This window comes from Staurois parvus, unplaced genomic scaffold (genome assembly GCF_062004578.1).
Source record: "Staurois parvus isolate SC_StPar_1 unplaced genomic scaffold, SC_StPar_1.0 ptg001150l, whole genome shotgun sequence".
Lineage (NCBI taxonomy): Eukaryota > Metazoa > Chordata > Amphibia > Anura > Ranidae > Staurois > Staurois parvus.
Window position 1 is genome coordinate 1,232,688 of NW_028318946.1, and position 12,313 is coordinate 1,245,000.

The 12,313-nt window shown below is 44.6% G+C and overlaps 1 protein-coding gene across 1 annotated transcript in view; it reads right to left on the reverse strand.

Moving 5' to 3' along the window:
• Positions 1 to 2,224: 2,224 nt before the first annotated feature.
• Positions 2,225 to 12,313, reverse strand: part of LOC149439175 (angiopoietin-related protein 5-like) — a 32,531-nt gene continuing 22,442 nt past the window's right edge. The window contains exons 3-5 of the mRNA XM_089659339.1: positions 11,084 to 11,204; positions 5,625 to 5,810; positions 2,225 to 3,030 (exon numbers count right to left, since the gene is read on the reverse strand). Coding sequence (XP_089515465.1) covers positions 2,729 to 3,030; positions 5,625 to 5,810; positions 11,084 to 11,204 — 609 coding nt within the window. The 3' untranslated portion in view covers positions 2,225 to 2,728. The remainder of the gene's footprint in view (positions 3,031 to 5,624; positions 5,811 to 11,083; positions 11,205 to 12,313) is intronic.

The following is a 12,313-nucleotide window of genomic DNA, read 5'->3' on the forward strand; positions in this document are numbered from 1 at the left end:
AGATATCCCCCAAATGTCAGGACAGTACAGATATCCCCCCCAAATGTCAGAACAGTACAGATATCCCCCAAATGTCAGAACAGTACAGCTATCCCCCAAATGTCAGAACAGTACAGATATCCCTCAAATGTCAGGACAGTACAGATATCCTCCAAATGTCAGGACAGTACAGATATCCCCCAAATGTCAGGACAGTACAAATATCCCCCAAATGTCAGGACAGTACAGATATCCCCCCCAAATGTCAGAACAGTACAGATATCCCCCAAATGTCAGGACAGTACAGATATCCCTCAAATGTCAGGACAGTACAGATATCCCCCAAATGTCAGGACAGTACAGATATCCCCCAAATGTCAGGACAGTACAGATATCCCCCAAATGTCAGGACAGGACAGATATCCCTCAAATGACCCCTTTTTGCAAAGTAGACAGTCCGACGTATTTCATAACAGGCATGGCGAGTCATTTTTTTGTAATAATTTTTCGGAAATGAAGAAATGAAAAAAATTATTTTCACTATTTTTTTTTTTTACATACTGTCACCAGTGCAGTACAGCGTCATCAAATAACTGGCATGGCGGTGATCAGGGACACTGACTGGTGACAGTATGAAAAAAAAAATTTATCATTTTTATTTTTATTTTTTTTTTATTAAATAAAATTTTTTCTCTTTTTTTAAATTTTTTTTTTCATATTTCACTATGACCAAAGTAGTACAATGTTACCATAGTAACATTGTACTACTTTGGGGAAGTGATCAGTATTTTTGTTTGTTTTTTTACACAATTTGCTTATAGGAAAAATTACTTTGCTATAAGCAAGCATTTACTTGAATGAAATAGATTCATTCAGGGGGTTTTTTTTGTGCTTAGCTGTGATTTGGATACAGCGAATCACATGAAAGAGCTGGGCTGTGATTGGCCCAGTTTGTGACCATTCACAGCCAGACACACTTGTATACAATGGATGGCATGAAAGGAAGCCATCCATTGTATACAACTGTCATGTGACCTGCTGTGATTGGTCACAGCAGGTCACATGGTACTGGTAATGGGGCAGGTACACAGATCTGGTATCTGGAAAAATATTTTTTCCTTTTCCATTAAATCTTTAAAATTCTTAAGGGGGTGGGCTTGATTTACTAAAGGGAAATAGGCCGACCACTTTGCAAGGGATGTTGCATTTTGTAAGTGTATTTTCCCTGGAGCTTGGTGAATGTGACATAAATTCACTTTAAACGAATACCCCCCCGCCAACAAAAAACAGCAATTTTGCTTGCACTCTATTTTATGTTGGCAGCTAGAAGGGTGTCACTTCATTCACTAAGCTCTTTGCTTCCTCATGTCAAAGGGGCCTCTTTGATGACTGGTTGGGGAACATTCAAAAGCCAGCAAGAGAGGTGGAGGACGAAGCAGGGAGATCCTTGCACTGCAGCTCCTCAGGTACAGCTTCCTCTCCAGCAAAGAGAACAGCATAGGAGCGCCATCACCAAATCTTACTCCACATCTCCAGAAACCAGAAGTCAGCAGTGCTTTGGATCTCACACTTTTTTGGAACATTTTATCATTTTTTAAAATTTTTGATACCTATAGGCTCATGCACGCAATGTGCAAGCTATCAATAATGGACAACGTTGAGCAAACCGTAGAGTCTTTTCCCGCACACCATGTCTGGGTTCTATGCTACGTCAAAGATTACTCATAGCCAAGGGCGGACTGACAACTCATGGGGCCCCCGGGCAATAGGAAATCATGGGCCCCTGTGTCCTCACCCACACTCAAACCACACCCAAAAGCCTATGAAAGGTACCAGGGGCATCTCATGGTGCCCCTACTGACCACGGGCCCTCGGGCAGTGCCCGAGTGGCTAAATGGTTAGTCCGCCCCTGTTTATAGCTCATATGTAGATAGATTACGGCTCTTTTGGTATGTAATAATACATTTTATGAGATTTTATCCCTACTGCCTAAGAACCCCTCCTCCCCCAGACTGAAACCCCGCCTATATTTCCATAACTCCTCCTAAGACCCAGCTCACTGCTTGCATCATGGCTGAGGGCTCCTGAGAATATTACTGAGGCAAGGCGCTGTGATGTTTTCAGGAAGCTATGTACAGCACCCTGCTGGCTCCCCCCACCATATTACATAGAGAAGCACAGAGACCCAGTGATGATGTTAATGGCAATAAAATAGGGTATGAAAGTTTTTTTCATCATTTTATTAGTGTGTTTATGAGTGGGAAAAGAACCAATGAAGGTGAAAACAAGCAGCTTAGACTTCAGCTTTCAAGTGCATGCCTACAAAGACATTTTTTTTTCTCGTATTGGATAGAGCAGGGGGGGGGCTAAGAATAGATGTCAGGTTTTCGTTTGCTGTTGTGTCCCCATTGGGAGATTCATCCTCTCGATCCATCCTGGTGACCATTAACCAATGGAATAAAAAATGATGGGAGATCCACCAAAACAGGAGGTGGGGGGAAGTCTTCCAATAAAAACAATTTCCCAAGAGTGGATTTCTCCCTCGTTTCGGAGAGATTTTCTCTCATTTCCTGTTGCGTCTACAAGTCAAGAAGAGGTGAAAAAGAATTCTCCCCAATGGGACAGAAAAACATAAACTGACAAGGGGATTTATCCGTTCCTACTCTATCCAAATCTAAGGAAAATGTTGTTATACAGGACATACACTTGAATTAATTACAGAAATAATTTCCCTGATTTCAATTCCTCTCTAATTGCAATTTACAGACATTGTTGTGGATTTCAGAGACTCTTCTCGCCTCCATGTTGGCCAAGACAAATAAGACGTCTGGTGCATATGATCTTGTGGTCTCCAGTACTGTCCATTGAGATTGGCCAATCCACAGGCGCTGAACCACCAGCCGCAATTCATTATGTGACTGCAGCTCTTATATAGCATGTCACCATTTGCAAAACATCGTGGAGTGCAGCCATCATGGGGGGAATCCGTGGTGCTGAAAGATCTACCGTACTGACTGGATTTTGGCAATGACGTTCCGATGAATGAATCTCCTGCAAGAAGGAACATGACCATAGTTAGGTGTTCGGATGTTGACTATAACATTCTTTTAGGAAGTTGAATCTCAACTTGAATCTGAACTGGTCTGGTCATGTCTTAAACATCTGGACAACATATTGAAGAGAAGGTCTTCTTTTATGATGGGTGATAGATGGTTTATACAAAAAAAAGACCTAAAAATAAGGATCAGCTATTTGCCACCTCTGGGTAAAAACCAGACAAAAACATTTTCTCCACTCTGATCTTCCTCCTGCTTCCTTCCAATTCTAGGTCTGGGGCTGTGAAGGGCAGAATCTTTGTGAAGTTCTTACTGAGTGTTCATCTAGATGCAGCCAATCAATAGCACTTCTTGCCCCCTGCTGCAGCCTAGTTCCAGTGCCTCAGCATTGGTATCAAATGGAGGAATAGTGCCCAATCATTGGTCTCAGTGGGAGGAATAGTGCCCCATCATTGGTGTCAGTGGGAGGAATAGTGCCCCCTCATTGGTATCAGTGGGAGGAATAGTGCCCCATCATTGGTATCAGTGGGAGGAATAGTGCCCCATCATTGCTGTCTTTGAAAGGAATAGTCCCCATCATTGGTATATTTTGGAGAAATAGTGGCCCATCATTGGTGTCAGTGGGAGGTATGGTGCCCCATCATTGGTATCAGTGAGAGGTATAGTGTCCCATCATTGGTGTCAGTGGGAGGTATAGCGTCCCATCATTGGTGTTAGTGGAAGGAATAGTGCCCCATCATTTGTATCATTTGCAGGAATAGTGCTCATTCATTGGTCTCAGTGGGAGGAATAGTACCCCATCATTGGTGTCAACGAAAGGAATAGTGCCTCATAATTGCTGTCTATGGAGGGAATATTGCCCTATCACCAGCATCAGTGGGTGGATTAGTGCCCCATCATTGTTATCAGTGGGAGGAATAGTACCCCATCATTGGCATCAAGGAGAGGAATAGTTTCCCATTGTTGGTGTCAGTGGAAGGAATAGAGCCCCATCATTTGTATCATTTGGAGGAATAGTGCTCATTCATTGGTCTCAGTGGGAGGATTAGTGTCCTATCATTTGGTATTAGTGGAAGGAATAGTACCCCATCACTGGTGTCAACAAGAGGAATAATGCCTCATAATTGCTGTCTAAGGGAGGAATATTGCCCTATCACCAGCATCAGTGGGGGATTAGTGACCCATCATTGGTATCAGTGGGAGGAATAGTACCCCATCATTGGTGTCAGTGGGAGGAATAGTACCCCATCATTAGCATCAAGAGGAGGAATAGTTTCCCATTGTTGGTGTCAGTGGGAGGAATAGTGCCCCATCATTGTTATCAGTGGGATGAATAGTGCCCCATCACTGGTATCAAGGGGAGTAATAGTACCCCATTGTTGGTGTCAGTGGGAGGAATAGTGCCCAATGATTATCAAGGGGAGGAATAGTACCCCATTGTTGCTGTCAATGGGACGAATAGTGCCTTATCATTGTTACCAGTGGGAGGAATAGTACCCCATCATTGGCATCAAGGGGAGGGAAAGTTTCCCATTGTTGGTGTCAGTGGGAGGAATAGTGTCCCATCATTGGTATCAGTGGGAGGAATAGTGCCCCATCATTGGTATCAGTGGGAGGAATAGTGCCCCATCATTGTTATCAGTGGGATGAACAGTGCCCCATCATTGGTATCAAGGGGAGTAATAGTACCCCATTGTTGGTGTCAGTGGAAGGAATAGTGCCTTATCATTGCTATCAGTAGGAGGAATAGTTCCCAATGATTGGTCTAAGAGGTAGAAATAATGCTTTTTATCAGTGGGAGACAATTTCCCCTAGGGGCCGGATAAAGGCAAGCAAAGTAACTCAGTTTGCAGACCACTAGCCTAGAGCATTTTTCAAAATTTCAGCTGCGTACGAGTCTATAAAGAATTCTTCAACGCTTACAGATGTGCTAATGATGCCCCAAATCTCAGAGGCAGATTGAGACTTGTGGCTAGAAAATGAAGTGCTACTTTCAATGCCATCAAAGGGTTTCATAATTAGGGTAGCATTGGGTTTTATCTTCCATGCTACATGTAGTAGTGGCCTGTTGGATGTACAGGTCAATTATCAAAAATGTTTCCAAAAAAGTTTGCTGTTATCATTCTACTTTTATTCCTCATTGAAAGTGTTGGTGTCTGTGTCCCGCTAGGGGGGTTCACCATGTCCTGGTGACCATTGTGACTATTACTGAAGGTGATGGGAAATCCCAGAACGCAAGAACAAGAGTAGAGGGGGAATCTTCCAGTGGAGAAACGTGTTCCATTGACAGCTATGGAGGGATTTCCCTTACTTTAGAACTATTTTCTATCACTTCCTGTTGTGGGACAGGAAGTGGAAGGACATCTCTCCAATGGACTACCCATGACATAAAAGTGGCAAGGGATTTACTAATTCTCTATTCTTTAAAAAAAATGGATAGATATATTTTAAGCTTTTATGCTTCTGTCCCCAAGTGGAATTTGATACTTCCAGTTGCTATTTTTTTTTCTATGATTACCATGTTCTACTTCTATTTCATTTTAATCTGAATATACCTGAAAGAAGAAAATTGAAGCCTTGGTCACCTACCGGCTGAGCCTGAGTAGTTTCCTACTGTTAGCCGATAGAATGTAGATCTGGGGCCAATGTTGAAGGTGTCATAAATTGCAAAGGCTGTGGCATTGGAAAAGTCCACCAGATTAATAATTAGTTTGCATTTTCTGTTCTCCTGGTTAGTCAGGAAGTTCATCTTTTTCAGCCCCAACCAATGTTCACCTGTATCAGAAAAAAAAAATATTAACACTTAACATTAAATAATGAAAAAATAATTACTAAAAACAATATGTAGCGCTTAGTCACTCCACGTTTACACAGAAAGTAATAAAAGTTCTCAAGGAAAAGTCCATACAATGTGACCATATGTTAAATAAAAGCCACATCTTCAAAAAGGTGATGTGCCGCCAAGGAGAAGAAAGGAGGAATCCTCCACCATCACCACTCACAGCCTCTTACCAGAGAAAGTGACCACAGATCACGCGGTCAAAAACAGAGAGTATGGAATACCAATGGATATATTGGATCCGAAATCTTCTCCGGCAAAAAGACAACTCCACAGCTGGTAACTCGATGATAATGATCCAGTGTTGCACCTCAAAGATAATGGGACGTGTGCAAAGAGAACAAAGGCTCCTCACAGTGTAGTATGTAAAATAATCCGAAATTTACTAAAAGTAATACACTTACAAACGTATGATGAAATTAGCATGTGAAATCATAGAAGTTTCCAACCAACAAAATGGCCGCAGTGCGTGATGACGTCATAAGCCGTAGCTCCAGCCTACTCGTTTAATCACAAGAAGACGTCATCAAGGGCATGGCCTACGATGCCCATCACGCTATAAATAGTCACAGGGCGGAAAAGAGCCTGTGGCACTTGCACTTCCAGACCGGAACCTCGGATGGATAGCCAAACCGGATGTCACGATGACACCATAGAAAAGAGCCTATGTAACTTGCACTCCACAGACCCGAACCACGGATGGCTAGCCAAACTGGATGTCATGATGGCACCATAAAAAAGAGCCTATGTAACGTGCGCTCCACAGACCGGAACTGTGGATGGCTAGCTAAACTGGATGTCATGACGACACCATAGAAAAGAGCCTATGTAATGTGCGCTCCACAGACCGGAACCATGGATGGCTAGCCAAACCGGATGTCATGAAGACACCATAGAAAAGAGCCTATGTAATGTGCGCTCCACAGACCAGAGCCATGGATGGCTAGCCAAACTGGATGACATGACGACACCATAGAAAAGAGCCTATGTAATGTGCGCTCCACAGACCAGAGCCATGGATGGCTAGCCAAACTGGATGACATGACGACACCATAGAAAAAAGCCTATGTAACTTGCACTCCACAAACTGGAACCACAGATGGATAGCCAAACCAGATGTCATGACGACACCATAGAAAAGAGCCTATGTAACCTGTGCTCCACAGACCGGAGCCATGGATGGCTAGCCAAACTGGATGTCATGATGGCACCATAGAAAAAAGCCTATGTAATCTGCGTTCCACAGACTGGAACCATGGATGGCTAGCCAAACCAGATGTCATGACGACACCATAGAAAAGAGCCTATGTAACTTGCGCTCCACAGACCGGAACCACGGATGGATAGCCAAACCGGATGTTATGATGAGACCATAGAAAAGAGCCTATGTAACCTGCACTCCACAGACCGGAACCACGGATGGCTAGCAAAACCAGATGTCATGACAGCACCATAGAAAAGAGCCTATGTAACCTGTGCTCCACAGACCGGAACCATAAAGATATAAACAAACCAGATGTCACAACGACACCACAGAATAAAACAAAAGCCAAAATTAAAATACTAAACTATAACATAATGAACATTTTTTTTTAATTTTTGGTAACAATTCCCCATAAATGACAAATACTATAACAAACGTTATGGCCCAATATATCATCTAGTGGTTGAAAACTATAAAGGCATATCCGACTACAGGTCGCTATACATTTTCTGGTTCAATAAGCCATCTGGTGGTTGGAAACTATAGAAATATATCAAGCTGCACAGCGTCATCTTGTGGTTGGAAAACAATATATGAACATTATAAAAGCAAAAAATATAAAATACAAGATATAGTATAAATTAACAAGTGACATTTAATAGCCTCAACCCATCAAAAGGTGGGTTGAGGCTACCAAAATCTAATGAATAAATAACCTAACAAATACACAATTCAAATTAATTTAAATCAATGTAACATACATTGGCTAGCCATCCGTGGTTCTGGTCTGTGGAGAGCAGGTTACATAGGCTCTTTTCTATGGTGTCGTTGTGACATCCGGTTTGGCTATCCATCTGTGGTTTCGGTCTGTGGAGAGCAGGTTACATAGGCTCTTTTCTATGGTGTCGTTGTGACATCCGGTTTGGCTATCCATCCGTGGTTTCGGTCTGTAGAGCGCAGGTTACATAGGCTCTTTTCTATGGTGTCGTCGTGACATCCAGTTTGGCTAGCCATCCATGGTTCCGGTCTGTTAACCCCAGGTTACATAGATTCTGTTCTATGGTGCCGTCATGACATCCGGTTTGGCTAACCATCCATGGTCCTGGTCTGTGGAGCGCAGGCTACATAGGCTCTTTTCTGTGGTGTCGTCATGACATACGGTTTGGCTAGCCATCCATGGTTCCCGTCTGTGGAGTGCAGGTTAAATAGGCTCTTTTCTATGGTGCCATCATGACATCCAGTTTGGCTAGCCATCCGTGGTTCCGGTCTGTGGAGCCCAGGTTACATAGGCTCTTTTCTATGGTGCCATCGTGACATCTAGTTTGGCTAACCATTAGTGGTTCCGGTCTGTGGCGCGCAGGTTACATAGGCTCTTTTCTATGGTGCCGTCATGACATCCGGTTTGACTATCCATCCATGGTTCCGGCCTGTGGACTGCAGCTTACATAGGCTCTTTTCTGTGGTGTCGTCATGACATACGGTTTGGCTAGCCATCCATAGTTCCGGTCTGTGGAGTGCAGCTTACATAGGCTCTTTTCTGTGGTGTCGTCATGACATCCGGTTTGGCTATCCATCCATGGTCCTGGTCTATGGAGCGCAGGTTACATAGGCTCTTTTCTATGGTGCCATCATGACATCCAGTTTGGCTAGCCATCCATGGTTCTGGTCTGTGGAGTGCAAGTTACATAGGCTCTTTTCTATGGTGTCGTCATGACATCCAGTTTGGCTAGCCATCCGTGGTTCCGGTCTGTGGAGCGCAGGTTACATAGGCTCTTTTCTATGGTGCCGTCATGACATCCGCTTTGGCTAGCCATCCATGGTTCTGGCCTCTGGAGTGCAAGTTTCACAGACTCGTTTCCACCCTGTGACTATTTATAGCATGATGGGCATCGTAGGCCATGCCCGACGACATCTTGTGATGAAACGAGTAGGGTGGAGCTACAGCTTATGACGTCATCACGTACCGTGGCCCTTTTTTTGGTTGGAAACTTCTATGATTTCACATGCTAATTTCATCATATGTTTGTAAGTGTATTACTTTTATTACATTTCGGATTATTTTACATACTACACTGTGAGGAGCCTTTGTTCTCTTTGTACACGTCCCGTTATCTTTGAGGTGTAACACTAGGATCATTATCATCGAGTTACCAGCTGTGGAGTTGTCTTTTTGGCGGAGAAGATTTAGGATCCAATATATCCATTGGTATCCCATTCCTGCCGTTTTTGACCGCAGTTAAAGCCCAACAGAGATGCTAATACTTCCCCACCAGGGAGGACCGGGAACCTTTGACCTGCAAATCCAACCAACTAACCTTTTCATTGCAGGCTAGTAGGGAATCTGTAGAATAAAGAAAGTCTACCACCATGGTGCCCACACTGATTGGTTGACATGAAAAAGTTGGATGTTTATTTAGGACACAGTTTTTCACACTTTCCAGCATTAGCTTCCTTCGCTGCTCTTGGCGTTCAAGGAATTTGGTGCAGGAAGACTTCCTCTGCCAGGTGTTGTGCTTCAAGTCTGAATGAGGAGCAGGTAGCTATACTATATTGCCGAAAGTATTGGCCTCGCCCTCCCAATCATGTAATTCAGGTGTTCCAATCCCCTCCATGGCCACAGGTGTATACAATCAAGCCCCTAGGCATGCAGACGGCTTCTACAAACATTGGTGTAAGAATGGGTCGCTCTCAGGAGCTCAGTGACTCCAAGCGTGGTCCCGTGATAGGTGGCCACCTGGGCAATAAGTCCATCCGTGACATTTCCTGGCTACTAAATATTCCACGCTCAACTGTTAGTGGGATTATAACAAAGTGGAAGCGACTGGGAACAACAGCCACTCAGCCACCAAGTGGTAAGCCAAGTAATATGACAGAGCGGGGTCAGCGCATGCTGAAGCGCACAGTGTGCAGAAGTCACCAACTGTCTGCAGAGTCAATAGCTAAAGACCTCCAAACTTGGTGTGGCCTTCAGATGAGCCCAACAACAGTGCGTAGAGAGCCTCATGGAATGGGTTTCCATGGCCGAGCAGCTGCATCCAAGCCGTCCATCACCAAGTGCAATGCAAAGCGTCGGATGCCGTGGTGTAAAGCATGCCACCACTGGACTCTAGAACAGAGGAGACGTGTTCTCTGGAGTGACCAATCACGCTTCTCTGTCTGGCAATCCGATGGACGTGTCTGGGTTTGGCCGTTGCCAGGAGAACGGTACTTGCCTGACTGCATTGTGTAAAGTTTGGTGGAGGGGGGATTATGGAGTGGGGTTGTTTTTCAGGGGTTGGGCTTGGCCCCCTAGTTCCAGTGAAGGGAACACTTAAGGCGCCAGCATACCAAGACATTTAGTTGGACAATTTCATGCTCCCAACTTTGTGGGAACAGTTTGGGGATGGCCCTTTCTTGTTCCAACATGACTGCACACCAGTGCACAAAGCAAGGTCCATAAAGACATGGAGGAGCCAGTTTGGGGTGGAGGAACTTGACTGTCCTGCACACAGTCCTGACCTCAACCCCATAGAACACCTTTGAGATGAATTAGAGTGGAGACTGTGAGCCAGGCCTCCTCCCCCGACATCAGCGCCTGACCTGACAAATGTGCTTCTGGAAGAATGGTCCAACCTTCCCATAGACACCCTCCTAAACCTTGTGGACGGCCTTCCCAGAAGAGTTGAAGCTGTTATAGCTGCAAAGGGCGGGGCCAACTCAATATTGAACCCTACGGACTAAGACTGGGGGGCCATTAAAGGTCATGTGTGTGTAAAGGCCGGCGGCCCAATACTTTTGGCAATATATTGTATATTATCCACAACATATGTCCCTTCGGATAAAAGCTCAAATGTCGGAATGGTGGAGTATCTACACCTGGGGCCACCAGCTCAACATATCCTATTAGTACTGCCCCCCCTGGGCCCAATCCACCCCTGTATCCCACTCCATCACAAACAAGTAAAAAAGGATTAGGTTGCATTTACTTCAATAGTAATTGTACAAACAGCAGAATGGACTGCTTACCGTTGACATTTCCAAATCCCTGCTCATAGCTGTTCCATAGTTTATTGAAACGCAGTCCATTTAACCCATTGCGGAACTGTATACGGGTCCAACCTCCGCAATGTGTTATGTCACAGAAGACCTGCAGGGGGAGTACAAAGCATCGATCTTAATGGTGTCATAAACCAGCTCAAGCAGTATAGAAATTTATGGAAAATATATATTTTTTTAATTATTATTTATTTATTACAGGTACTTGTATAGAGCTTTCAATTTACTCAACGCCTTACATACAGTATATATTGTATATTAATATCAGTCCCTGACCCTCAAGGGGCTTGCAGTCTAAGGTCCCTGACCCTCAAGGAGTGTACAATCTAAGGTCCCTAACCCTCAAGGAGCGTATAATCTAAGGTCCCTAACCCTCAAGGGGTGTACAATCTAAGGTCCCTAACCCTCAAGGAGCGTACAATCTAAGGTCCCTAACCCTCAAGGGGTGTACAATCTAAGGTCCCTAACCCTCAAGGGGTGTACAATCTAAGGTCCCTAACCATCAAGGACCATACAATCTAAGGTCCCTGACCCTCAAGGAGCGTACAATCTAAGGTCCCTGACCCTCAAGGAGCGTACAATCTAAGGTCCCTAACCCTCAAGGGGCGTACAATCTAAGGTCCCTAACCCTCAAGGGGAGTACAATCTAAGGTCCCTAACCCTCAAGGGGTGTACAATCTAAGGTCCCTGACTCTCAAGGGGAGTACAATCTAAGGTCCCTGACCCTCAAGGACCATACAATCTAAGGTCCCTAACCCTCAAGGGGCGTAAAATCTAAGGTCCCTGACCCTCAAGGAGCGTACAATCTAAGGTCCCCGACCCTCAAGGAGCGTACAATCTAAGGTCCCTAACCCTCAAGGAGCGTACAATCTAAGGTCCCTAACCCTCAAGGAACGTACAATCTAAGGTCCCTAACCTTCAAGGAACGTACAATCTAAGGTCCCTGACCCTCAAGGAACGTACAATCTAAGGTCCCTAACCCTCAAGGAACGTACAATCTAAGGTCCCTGACCCTCAAGGGGCATACAATCTAAGGTCTCTAACCCTCAAGGGGCGTACAATACCTAACTCACATTCATACACATACTAGAGCCAGAGTAGACAGGATCCAATTAACCTACCAGCATGTCGTTGGAGTGTGGGATGAAACCCACGCAGGCACAGGGAGAACATGGTAAACTCCAGGCAGGTGGTGCTGTT